This window comes from Larimichthys crocea, chromosome XIII (genome assembly GCF_000972845.2).
Source record: "Larimichthys crocea isolate SSNF chromosome XIII, L_crocea_2.0, whole genome shotgun sequence".
NCBI classification, from domain to species: domain Eukaryota; kingdom Metazoa; phylum Chordata; class Actinopteri; family Sciaenidae; genus Larimichthys; species Larimichthys crocea.
The window spans coordinates 25,228,816-25,243,837 of NC_040023.1; the positions used below are offsets into that span (position 1 = coordinate 25,228,816).

At 40.4% G+C, this 15,022-nt stretch overlaps 1 protein-coding gene across 2 annotated transcripts in view; it reads right to left on the reverse strand.

Moving 5' to 3' along the window:
- Positions 1 to 7,192: 7,192 nt before the first annotated feature.
- Positions 7,193 to 15,022, reverse strand: part of rspo2 (R-spondin 2) — a 56,979-nt gene continuing 49,149 nt past the window's right edge. Inside the window, exon 6 of one of the 2 annotated variants that reach the window (XM_010740366.3) lies at positions 7,193 to 7,583. In XM_010740366.3, coding sequence (XP_010738668.1) covers positions 7,468 to 7,583 — 116 coding nt within the window. In that variant the 3' untranslated portion in view covers positions 7,193 to 7,467. The remainder of the gene's footprint in view (positions 7,584 to 15,022) is intronic. The other variant, XM_019269152.2, reaches the window with a different exon arrangement.

The following is a 15,022-nucleotide window of genomic DNA, read 5'->3' on the forward strand; positions in this document are numbered from 1 at the left end:
ATATTATACTGATCATCTCTTCTCACATTAAATAAATAATTATTATATTAAATGTTCTTTTGGCACCATAATTCATGGATTTGTTTTGTACTTGTCATCATGAGGGAAAACAAACTGTACTACATCAAAATACTTGCAAAATTAAAGCTCTTAGAGCTTGGTGCTGTAAATTCAGCAACCTCAGAAACTTGTTAGTGACTGCCCGAAAAATCTTCAAAAGTAACGAGTGGGATATTTACGTATTTTATGTTGTAGAACAAAACATGAAAATCTCTCAAGCTTGTGATAACCACAGATTTGTTTTTCCATTCATCTAACCAAAACCCAATTCAAAAAACCCAATGACTTAGAGACGAGAGAACCGGAAGAGCAAAGATTTCTGAGTTGAAGGACCCTTTCCTACAGTACTCTATAGTGAGTGCCGTGTACATCATCTTAGTCACGAAAACTGTCCTGTGTTAAAACAGCACAGGGGGCTGAGCTGTGAGACAATGGAATTTAAAGGCTTATTAAATGCCAAAGCACTGCACAATGATCTGTAATATTAACAGACAGGATTTTACAACTACAGTAGCTATCAATGCTTTAATTATTGTATCTTCTGCAAAGCAAACAGTAGAAATATAGCATTCATAAGAACGTACATTTGCAGCTATATTATACATTGGTCCTCAAACAAAGTTTATGACTTACTAAATTAGTCTAGGACTAAACATTTTATGCTGAGGGGGAGATAAATGTCTCAAATTTCATGTCAATCGATCTAAACCACAGATGTCAATTACAAGTTGGCACTAGAGGAAAAATTTAGGAGATGACCAAATTGAGTGGGAGACATCATCTAGGTATAAATGTCTGCAAAACCTTGTACCAATCTATCTTGTAGTATATTGTGATATTTTACCGGATAAGTTAAAACGTTGACCTGCTGGTGGTGCTACAGGAAAAGTCAGGGATTACCAAAGTCAGTAGGTTTAATCCTCTATTGACCATGAACGGCTGTACACAATTTCTTGGCACTCCATCAGTTAGTTGTTGAGATATTTCAGTCTTGACCAAAGCACTGGACTGAGCGACAGATCCACCGACAGGTTGACATTGCCATCCCTAGATCCATGCTGCAAGCAGGGCTACAAATGAATGATGGAGTTGAACTTTCCATTTAATGGGAAAATAACAATATATGATTGAATGCACAAAATTAGGCAATTTTATGATATTCCCTATTAGAGCATGTGACTTAATGTTACTCCGTGGTTAGCAAAATATATTTTACAAACTAATTCCTCTAGGGAATGGTAAATTGTGAGTAATACTTTTCAAAACAAATATCTAACGGTGTGGAGCAGAACTTTGGAATTGCTTTCTATTAATGTCCCTCTTGATTAGATCCAGAGGGCCACATTACATACAATGTTGCCTGTAATATCTCATTTGACTGCAATTGTTTCAGACTCTTAACCAACAGATTAGTCATCACTTTCTACAGTTAATCACTTAAACCAGCAACAGCAGAGAGCAGAGTGTGAACCAGAGGCTCCACCGCAGGTCACACTCCACAGCAAAGGCTGTGAGCCATTCACACACACACACAGACACACACACACAGACATACACAATCCAGGCTGGGAACCACTGACATGAGGTCAAGACCTCCCCTACAGCTGAGTTGATTAAACACGTTTCTACAACCCACACACTGCCCAATAAAATGTGCTGTGCTGAGGATGATGACTGTGTTGCACAAACTGGGAGCATCACTGGCTCCAGCCTTCCCAGAGAGCCCGGCCCAGCGGGTGAGACTAAGGTACAACACCCTGCTGCAGCGGCTCCACTTCCACCTACGCACAATACCTTAAGGGAGCAATCATCCTTGACTTCTTATTAGGAGGATAATGCCTGTTTCTACATGTGTACATGTGTATATGTATGAATGAATATTTCCTCCACAGACCCTCCAAGTGGGGGCAAAGGTTGCTTCTGAACCATGGTGCTGCATAATCCAGCCCTGAATGAAGGCAGCGGGGGGGAAGATAAACATTCCTGGACAATGAGACCCTCCTTTACCCCCTGCTGTACTCATACCCACTTAAAATCTGCTTACCCACAATGCAACACTTGGCTCAAGCGAATAGCCCCTCTGGAACCGGTGCAATGCCACTACAGAATAACACAGCCCCACTCCAAGAAGCCACAAGTGTCAACTATGGCTCAGATACAACCCTTCTGGGCCCTTAGTGAGCACATTATATCCAATTCAACTGGTCTTAATATACTTTAATAAGACCTGTTTTCGATTAATTCTCCCTTGAAACCGGTAGTAACACGGCTACTAGGCACATATAAAAATTGAATGAATGGAGAAGGGCTGCCAGAGAGTCAGGAGGGGGAAAATAGGAATCCTTGTGGATTTGTCCTCACCAGCTGGCTCTTGAGCCCAATATAATGGTTGTGCCCATGGCTCTCAGAGCACCAGTAAGAGGAAATATTTGCCCAGCCTGTAATGTGTTTAAGGTGCACAGTATGATTCAGTTCAAGTCATAAAGCCCTCGCATGTCCTCGCCTGAGAAGGAGGACAGAGCTGCGCTGCCTATATTCCCCTCAAGTGAACAGGGACAATGGCTTTGTGTTGTGTTTGGATCCAAACGTAAAAAGAAAAAGCCAGACATTTCAGACAAGCCTGGGGTTAAATAAGCCAAAAAATACTTACAGCACCCATAGGAAACACCACACTGGGTCGGTATAGAAATGCCTGGCTGTTCCATGTAATGGATGGTGATAAAAAGTCCCATGTCCCCCAGTGCACCTGCTGTTATGAAGCCTAGCTGCAGAAACACTACCACAACGAGTGACTCATAAATAGTTTCCTATTCGTCATTCAAAAAACACGGTGATGGTGATGGTGATATTAATGCACAAGGTGAGCATGAAGAATATGAATCTTTTCTATTTCCTATCCAGCAAGTGAAGCAGACATGCAGGGGCGAAAAAACTCTGATCATCATGTACTTTCAGCGCAGCTCTGCGTCTTTATACAATTTCCTGTTTCAAATGTGCAGCAAATAAAAAATAAAAATAAAAACTGTCACAGACAATTAGCTTTTATTGAAGAACATATTTATTTTTGGGATTAACTTGTTACCTAGCAACTCCAAATGAAGCCAAAATCTGCATTGAGAGTTGATTTTGGATTACATTTATGCAATTAGGGGCAAGTTTAGTAATAAAAATCAGCCATTAATGCCACTATTTAGTGGGCTTGTACACACTATGATGGCTAACATATGGCAAACTTGTTTAAAATATTAAGATCTGCTTGTCCTTTGACACCACTATGTTCCTACTCGTTGCTGTTTCGCCCCGTGCCAGACACCATGGCTAACCCATATGAAGATTAATGATTCCAGATTTCCCTCAACTTGAAGGGCAAGCGATGGCTCATTATACAGTTATTAAAAACAGCAAATTATTACAACATTTATTATCCCGGGCAATCCTATTTGCCCCACCAATGTCATAACTTCCATTTCTGCCATTTACATTGGAACGAATGTGTCACATGTGCCACAACTGCACACTCACAGTAAGCTACAGTATGTGAATGTAGAACAGAGGTCCCCGAGCCCCTCCCCTTATCCTCTCACTGTCTTGTGAAGTACATACAGTGTATACAATGGATGCATTTACATGCCATAACAACCTGCTTTAAAAGCACAGATTACTATCAGTGATCTATAGTGTGGAGCCCACTGGGTCATTTCCTGTCAGTGGTTTCACTTGTTGTGCCTTTGAAGCAGCGGCTTTAATAATAGGACCCAACAGAACTAATGAAAATGCTCTCTGTCAGATTAAAAGGGAAGCTTCAGTCTCAGCCACCTAACCACATTGAGCACAAACATTAAAACACATGCACACATGGAGGCATGCGTGCACACATACACATAGTTTACAGAAGTGGTTTACACAGGGAGGACCATTCCTTCTGATGTGTGGATGACTGCTAACCCTCTTAACAACACTGAGAATACCATCAGTGTCCTGTTTCTCACAGTGGTAGAAAAAAAACGAGTGGATTGAAGTCAAAGAGGAAAGGTAAGCGGAAATAAACACCAATTCCTCTGAAATGTGTCATGTGATTCTTTGTACCCCCCTTTTTTTTCCATTGTAGACACTGCAATGTGTGCTGTAGTGGTGGTCTTGTGCTTAATGAATCCACTTCAGTGCAGTTCCTCTCCGTAAGCCTTTAGGTTTAATCCCCCAGTCTGGAGCAGTGATAGTCTGGCCCAGGGGATGACATCTGTGAATCGTTCATTAACTTGTAACCAGCAGCAGATGTCTTTAAAAACAACTCGCTACATCTACGCCTTATTTCATTCCCTGCAACAGTCATTTTTGCTTTGCTTCATTCACATAGAGCCGTTTATTGACCTTACTTTGGAAAGAGTGTCCAATCTTATGACAATATTACAGAACAATGTGGTGTTTCCTTTCATCAGCAACCAGTTCATGAAATAATTCACTTTATTTTTCTATTTATTTCTTTAGACAATGTTGTCATAACATTATCTTTATTTTGACGTACATGTTTCTTGTCTTGTTTCTTGACATGGACAATGGTAGTGAATTGAATGTCTCAATTCGGATACTTGGGTTAATATACTTTTATGTAATATGCCGTGTGCACTACGTACTTCCTGGCGTAGTTTGCTAATTTCGGCTGTTGTTGTAATTCTAAAACAGACTTTGACAATCATTGTAATATTGAAATGACGATCCTTGACTGCCAAAATATAAATACAAAAACACATAAATACGTATGTACAACTTACATTTGTCACTCTACCTCCAGCAGCTTCCTTGGCCTCAATTTTACAGTGCTGGTGGTCCCTTCCCTGCCACTATGTAGCCAAAATGGCGACCATTGAGGGCGAGAAGTGTCCAACATTTCACACTTAATGTCTTGCTGGCTTAAACGCTTTAGCAGCTGTTACAAGAGTTAATACAGTGATGCTACAGCAGTACACAGTATAGTATAGCTAGGCAATTGTCATTACAAGAACTGAGTGGTGATGACAGTAAGCTTCAGCTATGTAGCTTATTATTATTATTATTATTTATTTTATGATGTATTAAATTATATCTTTTGACTAGCCTGTGAACCTGTTAACATTTTGTCAGTTTCGGGACTTCCGAGCACAAATGTCACTAGGTTGAAGTGCTAAGCTGTGAAAATAAATAGCCTCCTGTGTAAAATATATAGTGCCACTTTGAACACCTGTGAAAGATGTTCAGGAACTTAAAACTGCTGTGTATTAGGCCTCAAGATGGACATGGAGCTAAAGAGTAGGGTATTTCAATGCTGACAGCCTCCCTATGGAAATATCATGTGTGATTTCAGGGGACTAACCAGAGCAGGAAGACTGTGGTCTATGTCTTCCAGAGTGATATATATGTGACACAACGTGATTCATCTGCTACTGTGCATCCATAATCTGTCTGGCAGATTGAGCTTTTTTTCTCTTTTGGGACAATGATTATACAGTGTGGATCTCAGGCTAAATTAGCCGTGACTTGCATTAAAACATTTTCTCTTTGGTCATATACCAGGCAGATTTAGCGAAGAGAAGACTTTTATATGTGTTTATTTGATGTTTTGAGGACCATAAAAGTGAATAAGTGGGACGTGCATCGCATAAAGAGGTGATCGAATGTGTGTGTGTGTGATGAAAGACAAGTGCCGCAGCCAAATATATGTTGTTAGGGCATTACAGTATGATGTTGGAAATGAATGAGCCACCAAAGTCATGCACTGGATTTGTACCATTCACGAGAACACGTCATAGTGAATTACAAACCCTTAACAGTGCCGTCATGCTGTTAAGGCTCAATCGGCCATATCCGATCCTTTGGCTGGAAGTAGCACTTGTGTCATGCAGTGCGACATGATGGATTTCACAAATGTTTTTGAAATCACATAATTGTACACTGAAGTGAAACAAGCAAACGGCAGTTTTGGAGTTTAGCCACATATATTATAACTATAGACAATAATGAAAGGCTTCATCATACAGTCACATGAAATGTATTTTAATAAAACACAATGTACACATATGCAGTCCTATGACCATACATTTGCTGGATCCTAATTATTAAACCTAGAATATGTCAAAGCATAGTTTTATTTGTCTTTTTTTCTTCTTCTTCTTCTTCTTTAAAACATTGAAATCAGTAGATGAGGTCAAATGAATGTAATACAACACTTTGCGTGACATGAGACAAAAACCTTTTCCACGTGTTAAAGATATGCACTGTTATAAGGAACTCAAAGAATATTTCAGCATATAAGAGTAACAGTATGAGGCAAAAAATTCTGACTGAACAAAAAAAGTACAAAATAGAATTAATAAATAAATCAAATATATACCATATAAATGAAATAGCTATGTGGCGGCTATGTTTATTATTTGTTTTTAATCATTTTAATCTGTAGCTTGGTATTACAACCTTTTTATCTCTAAAACATTTAGAATGGTGAACGAGTCAATACTGAAAATACAGTAATAAGCTTTCATAATTAGATAAACTATGTACACATGAGTCTGTTGCCATGCTAGTCGAACAACTAAATTTCTTCTTTTTTTTATCCACACTATACAGTTAGAGCATAAAGCGGTCTGAACGTAAACAGTTTGTGCTGAGAATAAAATACTTTGCAACTATGCATGGTAATTTCTTTAATATTACTCTCAAAAATGTACATAACATAAAGGCCACACATGGGAACACTCCATCTCCATTTATAGGGGAAGGTGAGGGTAGTTTTGACATAAATATAGGAACAAAAAAACAGTCTCTTTCAGTTCAAGATGCCATTTTCTTGTCCATCAGCATCATTTGCTTCAGCCGAATCTCTTTTGTCTCTTCATCCTCCATCTTTTTTTTTTTTTTCATCCTCCCTGGTTTCAACCTACCCCCCCTTCCACGAGCAGTTTAGCTTGCCAACTCCCTCTTCCACCTCCCTCCATCCAGCTCTCCCACCTCCACAGTCTCTGGTTGCCCCTCCGTCTTCCATCACCCTGCACGGTTAATGACATTGTTAATGACGGGAAATGAGTTCAGTAATGTCAATTGTAAAGGTCCACAAGGCAAGGCAAGGGGTGGGGCTGAGAGAACAGAGTCACCTGGCTGGTCACTGCAGCAGGGGGAGAAGCAGCGGGAGGCAGAGGCATGAAGCATGTGTTTAGTGTGTTGATACTGATATTGTAAGTTAGACATATATTTTCGTAGTGACGGACTTGTGAGTCATGGTTTTGTCCTGGAGGGCAGGGATGGGTGGTGGGTTTGGACTGGGAAGCAGGTGGGGAGGTGGTGGGGTTCAGGATAGTCGTCAGTCAGAATATGGGTGCAGCAGCAGCTAGCAGCTTTGCGTTGGTTCTTTGTTCAATGGGAAGTCCGTAGTTTCAGTCCTCACTGGCTGGTGCGCGCAGAGGCCAAGTGGTCGCTGTGCTGGTTCTGGGCCCGAAACCGCAGCCTCTGCTTATTCTTCTTCTTTGGTTCTTTGGATCGGTGCTTCCCTGTGCCACCTGGGAATAAAAAAAGAGAAATGGTTATCCCTTTAGTCAGTACTACCCAAACCTGTTGGATGTCAAAGACATTCTGTTCAGTGTAATGTGGTCTGTTTCTTTAGCAAATGGTACATGGCGACAATGGGTGGATTACCAGCGGAACAAAGTGGCCAACTGGCCTGGGTCCCCAGACGAGGAGGGGCCCAGAAGGCCAAAGATTGTCTGCGTGGCAATTACTTTGTGGTAACTTCATTCATTGTAAATCAGCCTAAAACACAATAACAACTAAAATGGTAAATGCCCCGAGGTAACCCTGCAACCCTGTCTTAAAAAGGGGCCCTGTGTCAAAATTCACTTTTAATCTAATTTGCTTTGACGAAAATGTATACAACTGTTAGCTTAGTACTCATAGGGAGACTGACTAGAAGTTCTGAGGCCTACATATGAATAAAGAACCAAGAGTCTCTTTTATCTGGTATTTTTATTTTGAAAGGTCCCTCACAGTTCCATCTCATAAACTCATTGACCTGGCCTTGCTATAAAGAGATTGTTGGCAACTGTGTACTGAGCATATTTGCTTTTAGTGCACTGTGGGCAGTGCTCTACTACTATGACTGCACACACTTGAATATTAATCAGACTGAAACAATCATCCAGTTTTGTCCTGCGGAATTTGTACCTGATCGTGTCTTTCAAAACACTGACAGGATGACGGAACAAGTTTAAGGTGCGAAAGATCACTTTTCCAACAACAGATTAATGACCTGTGAGCTTCATTTTGATTTGATTTTAAAACAGCAGCATGTAAAAAGACAGTCACGCAACAGACTGCTGTGGAATGGATAACATGGACCTACTTATTTTGGGCTGGAGTTCTCAGGATTTGGGGCTTGAGTTTGGATTTGATTACACTATCCAAGCATTTGAATTTTAAAAAGGTGCTGAAACAGAAAGAAAACCAACTTGAATTTTTTTTATTATAACTAAAAGAAAGTATGCTTTGAGTATTAGTGGTTCATGAGGATTCCCAAAAAGCCACTGATGTCTAACACGTTATGCAACTTTTGCCAATGAAAGGGCAGAATTACACAAGAAGTGAACCTTATAGGTCTTCATAGAAGGCCTTCGTTTGCTCCAACCCTCAGGACTGAACCTCAGCTTTAAACAAATGTCTGCTCAGCCCAACACTTTTCACTGTCACTGCAACGGAGAGGGGAGATAAGTATGGGATGTTGCATAACTCTCCAAGTTGGAAAGGTCCCCTAGCCCAAGGTTAATCCATCCCAGGTTTCACTGGGATGGGCAAGGCATGCTGGGAACTGACTTCCTGCTCTCATGGAAGCTTTGTGTGGTGGAGGTTCTGCACCCACGGCTCTCTGTGACAGAGAAAACTCTGGCTACTGAACCACAAGGCAACAATCTGGCTGCCAAGGCCACAAATAAGATAACGAGGTGTGTGTGCGAGATGTATGTGTGCGAGGGGGAGTAAGTGTGAGGGAATTTAAGGGGAAAAAAAATCTAATGGAGGGAAAAGTGGAGTAAGGCTTGGATGATGAGACGCTATCTGGATCCTGATCTAGAACACAAAGAAACAAGCCACGCTATGGTTCGCTGAGGGGGGAAGCACAGGAAAATGCTACAGAAAAACAAGTCTTGTTGTTTCGTTGGCTGATTCTGGGTCTTATTACTGCACTTGTTCAGATTTTTTTCTTCTTTTCTCTCATGAAAAACTGGTAACGGTGTGTATAATGTGGCATTATCTCTAATTGCCTTCTCATACTGTATGTGCTGGCATTGCGGTGGCCTTTTAAGCACCCCTACAAAAGACCTATTTCCCATTCTCATAGGCAACGCTGTGAGGTAGATTTGAAAATATTCACTCGTTTAAGCCGACACGCATGATAAAGCAAGATACTGCTCTGCTAATAGGGTCTCCCAATGAATAATACAGATGCACGCAAACATCAAACAATTTTAGAGCTATTTCCTGCAATTAATCTAATCTTGTTATTTTGAGTCACATTGCCAATCTGAGCCATGGCAGTAAAGTTTCTTGCACACAGCTCCTAGTTAAAATCTCTCTTTGAAAGCAACTTTCGCATCTCTTCCATCAAAATTTCATGCCCTTCAATTGAAAAATATTACCAGAGGACTTTGTACACTTGCTCAGCTGATGCCACTTTAGATTTTTTTGCATGACCTATGGTATGATAATGTTTGTTAAAGTAAATCTGGAGCTGAAAGGCATTTGGCCTATAGGTTCATTTTCCTAATTGCTCTTTAAAGAGGTAATTTTCATTCAAAACAGTGTTGCTAGGTACCTGATAAACATGGCTTTCAGTGCAATCAACTCAAAATGAATTACATTTGATGGCAATAAAGTACATGGTGCAGCATTAAACTCCCTCTGTAACGGGCAAAGCCTTCGTGGGCCATTCCTTGGACGCAAGGCTGCATTTAAACCAAAAAAACCTGCATTTACAGCAATTGCTTGAAACACAAATACTTATGTGAGAGTTAAGTTAAAAAGTAGTTTTCCTGGCTAGTTCAGGACTGGGCAAGAGATCTGTAATCTAAAGAGTTTTACGCTCTCTGCAACAGCGGTCACAAAACTGCAAGAAAGAAACAAATTTACCAGCTGCACATGAAGACTGAGCCACCGAGTTCAAATAAAATGCAGATATGTTGTAGAATTTATAGGTCCACTAGACATCCTACACTGACAACCTTTTGAAGCTTTGTGATCAAACTTTGTGGGCAAATCATATAATTTCACCTGTTTCTTCATCTACCATATATAACTTTTCACCTTAGGCTAACCTGTTTACCTGTAACAAGCTACAGCATGCATGTGAGGAAAAATTAAAACATTAAAAAGCCATGGACTTATCTGCCCTACAAAGGCAACATGCAGTAACAACCACAAATTTTTAGCTAAAGCAAGAGCTGACTGATTTATGTGATCTGGTGTAGTGAAGCTACCATTCACACATTCGTACATATACCAAATCACATATTCAAATGTATTGAGTTATAAATGAATCTATTATATTGACTGCAATATAAATATGCTAGATGTATCACACACCTATCAGAAAGAACTAGGAAGCTGAAAGAACACACATGTCCCATTAAGATTAAACTTTAAACTCTAGCTTCTATTCCAATATTTATGTGAGGGTAAAATAACTAATGAAGCTGTGCTTGTCTGTTTCCAAGGCCTTTTGTCTTATTATGTTGTGCCTTGTAAGTTGATGACAGCCATCAAGGCAGCATCCAAGTCAAATAATCATGATACACATGGGATATACAAAACATTGTTCCTATAAAAAAGAGTTCTGGAAGTCTTTATAGCAGAAACCAAGTGCACCCAGTTGATGCTTTCCAGTCATCACTTTTAAACTGTTCCCTTCTACAACTCATTAGATTCTGGATGTTGTAAGGATACTTAATTCTCACAATACCGGGTGATAGATCCGCTACAAACTGTTCTACTATACAGAAAACCTTACTCATCACAGACTTTTACCAATCCTGGAAAAATAAATGTAATTACAATAAAGATATTAATATGTTGTGACTTTTATGAGCCTCCAGTTTCCCTGCAGAAACTGAATCCAATCACGCTTCTCAATACCAGCATTATCAATGTGTTTCAAGCCAGCTCAAACTTCCCCAACTAACTGGTGACACACATAACACACTTACACAACTATTTCAGACCATATTTCATAACTCAGTCTTAGTGCTGACAGCTAGAGGGCAACCAATCCCCACATAAGCCCCTTCCCCCAGCATCTGATACAGTCCTAGTGAGATGGCCTATGATATCTACCCAAGAACTCACATTTAGTCTTTCCTCAGAGCACTACTCACTCTGAACACTGAGCTTTCATCATCTCATATTTACGACCGATGTAATCACTTAAGCTGATTACCAGGGTTCACAGAGGAAACAGTTTAATTTGCCTGGAAAGAAATGATTAAGTCATCTGAATTGCTTTCAAAACCAAGAACAAATTCATAAATCTTACAGCATGTAAAGATAATTTTGTCTTGGAAGGAACAGTAGGTTTCAAATAATCTTTGTCTTTGTTTTGCGTCGTAACTGTCCCAGTAAGGATCAAATCAGGAGTAAGGCTTTTATCAGACAATTATGATGCCTCTTTATGCTTTTCTTTCCGTTCTGGCTGCATTTACTATCACTCCAGCAAACCATAATTTCACCAATGTTTAGTTTTCCTTCATAGATACAATCTTCCTCTGCCAGCTTGACATTTGTGTTTGAGTTTAAAATGAAACGTTAATCAAACAAACAAACAAAAATCTCATGAGCAAATCAAAATGTTTTGTATTTCGGAATCAGAAGCAGAGCCTGTGGTAGGATGGTTGTTTACCGCTGTCAAAAATGACCTTTGCGGAATTCTTTTATGTATCAGCAAGTGTGCGGGCGCGCATTTGAGAATGATATACATGCCCTTTATGCCTGTGTGTCAGTGATTGTGAGCTATATCACCTATGTGAGCTTGAGAAATACTTAGTGTCATTTCCAATCTTTACAGCTGCCAAACCAGTGAGTGAAGAAATATTAAACTCCTCTGCACGCACTGTGGTGGACGGTCCTCAATAACCTCTCCAAGCCAGCCGGGATCCACCGCTTTTTCTTTTTCTTCCCAATCACACTCCCTCTCCCTTTTCCCCTCTCCGTGTCCCTGTGATGCTATTTGAAGCTCTCAGCAATAATCAAGATGACTGCATGGTGAAGATCCAACTAAGAGTTAAGCGCTATTAGACGTATCATATTATTAGGCTGGCACTCCAGAATAATATCTCCTTGCGGAATGGCAATATGACTACTTGTCCAACTGATGCACTGAAAGATAATCAGTCAAATCCATATCCAGAGGGAAGGAGGCCAAAGCCAAAGCTCCCTTCATCTGTGTCAAAGCTAATATCTTTGTTTTGGAAAAGGGAACCAAACTCAAGATTTTAGAGTTTACGTGAGAGAAAGCATTATGCAATAGTTTCATATTTCTCTAAAATTAGCCGTTTATTTACCTTGATTTAACAGATCGTACTTTGGATCATATCTCTACTTCTTTGGTGGCCCTGAGGCTACTGTGTATCTATCTATACCCGTTACCCTATAATCACAGAGGCCGTGACCTGCTAAAAACCGAGCAATGCACCGACTGTCGGCACAAGCCAAGTGATTTCATCCACTAACGGCTCCAGCGGCATTGCAGGAATCGAAGGCCTAATCTTATCTCCATTGCTTGCGGTTTGAGAAAAATCGATGGCTGACCTCGAGAAGGCATTAAGACATACGGTAAATGGGATCCTATACTGCTGAAAACTCTCCCCGGCTCTCCTGTTACCCCATCCCTCCACTCGACGCAGACAGTCAATTAATAACTTTGGTAGGACACGGAGGGAGGGGGACAGAAAAAAGAATCCAAACAGTTTTGAAGAAGATTCGGGTGGACTTAAGGAAGGTAAAGCCGGAATTTTTGGCGGCTTGTCTTTTTCATAAACAGGCCAAAGCGGAGGCCATTATTTGTGAGGGAAGGAGAGAACTACTGGCGCCAGTGAGATTTGATTTCAGTGGCAGAAATTGGATTAGCAGCCATTAAGGGCCTCCTCACACATACATTTATAATGCTGTGAAGGGGAAAGGATCTGTAGCCAGGCAGTGCTCTCTTACTCACACACCGACAACTCTGTCTGGGAAAAGGTTACGGACGCTGACACTGCCCTATACTGCTGCTCAACTTAGTTTCCAGTTGATTTATAGGTGGGACACAGTGGTATGACCTCAAGTGACCCATAGTTCATTAAGGCGTAGACCAAAGGTAGGCCAAAACTTTTAATGGTGCTTGGTGCTGTTGCAGGGAAATGCTGTAGAACAGTGATTCAACATCTGAGCAAGAAGGGAACTTGATATAGATGAAAATAATGCTTAAGTGTAAAAAGGCAGAAATTTGTAACAAATACGGGTCTGGACAGAGTGAAAAGGCTACGATATTTGGGAGGAACACTACTGGGAAATACTGTGGCAGAGACACAGACATCAGATGTAGGAAAAAAGAAATCAGCCTTTTGACAGAGAGGACAATCATTTACAAGAAGCTCATCTTGCCAACAGACTGACAAGAGGCTCTCTGCACAACGTCACTTAGCCCTAACAAGGTTACTCTGGATCACACTCTTTCATTCACTCTTTCATTCTTTCGTTCCCTTTCCCCCCATGCTCTGCTTACTATCACCACGCTGCAAGGCGAGAATGATTTAAAACATACGCATTCCGATTTAAAAAGCTAATGTTGGGATTAGGTCGGTCATTATTTTCTCATCTATGACCTGGTGGAGGATCTGCGCAGAGATTAAAAAAGCAGGTTAGCTCACTGCTCGGCTCTTTGATGCTTCGTTTCACTGACAGTTAAAGCGAAAACCCGACTCAGAGATTAACGTCTCTAAGCGGAGAAGTCCCGGCAAAACATGCATGACTGACACCGTGATTAATATGCCTGATGGTCAGTGCAGACAGTATGTTTTTTCCCCTCTGGAGAGGGGCGGTCCCATGAGCAAGAAGCAGCCATGACCTGCCCAGAAAGGCTACAGAACAGATGATGACCCCGGACATTAAAGGTCCTCTCCATAGGTCTAGTCAAAGTTCAAAGTCATGCTTTGCTACATTACACAATATGGGAACTGTACCTGTAACTGTAGCTGTTTGGGTTACCATCTCTGGCTCGAGTGCTCAAAGGTATGTTATTAAGTAGAAACCTTCCATGACAGAAGCTAAATTAGGCCAACTCCCAAAAAGCTCCAAAGGTAAAAAAAAAAAAAAAGAAGCTTTCCAGAGCTATTTCCTATACAACGCCTTCACTTAAACACTTATGCTGTGTTTGTGAAATGTTGGAAAGTTGGGAATTACTTCTTCCTGCTGTGCTAGGGAAACTAAAATGGAATAATCCTTTAGGTCAGATTTCCAAGTTGGAAACTTGGGTCATGATTATTTCTCAGGTTTCTGAGATGCACTTTGATGATGGAATGTCATCATGACATTGAAATCCTTAAAATACTCGAACAACTACAGTTGTTGTATTGCTAGGTACACAAGTCAACATATAGCTTTTATAAAATTAGCTTTCGTATTAGTGATTGGATTGGATTAGTGGTGCATTTCAAACTCATGTACATGTCAGTATTGCTGATATCTCCAAGTCAGAAGCTAACATGAACATTTTTATCCACTTGCCTGCTCGTAATTACAATTTAAAAGATATGCCACGAACACTGTAAAAGCTACAAGTGGCTACTCGGGTATCTAGTAGGATACAACATATAAATTAATTACGTAATTAATTACGAGGAGATGCATTTCTTCTTTTTTAATCCCTTATAAATATTACTACAAAAGGCAATCACATGACTATAATGCATTAACAATAAAT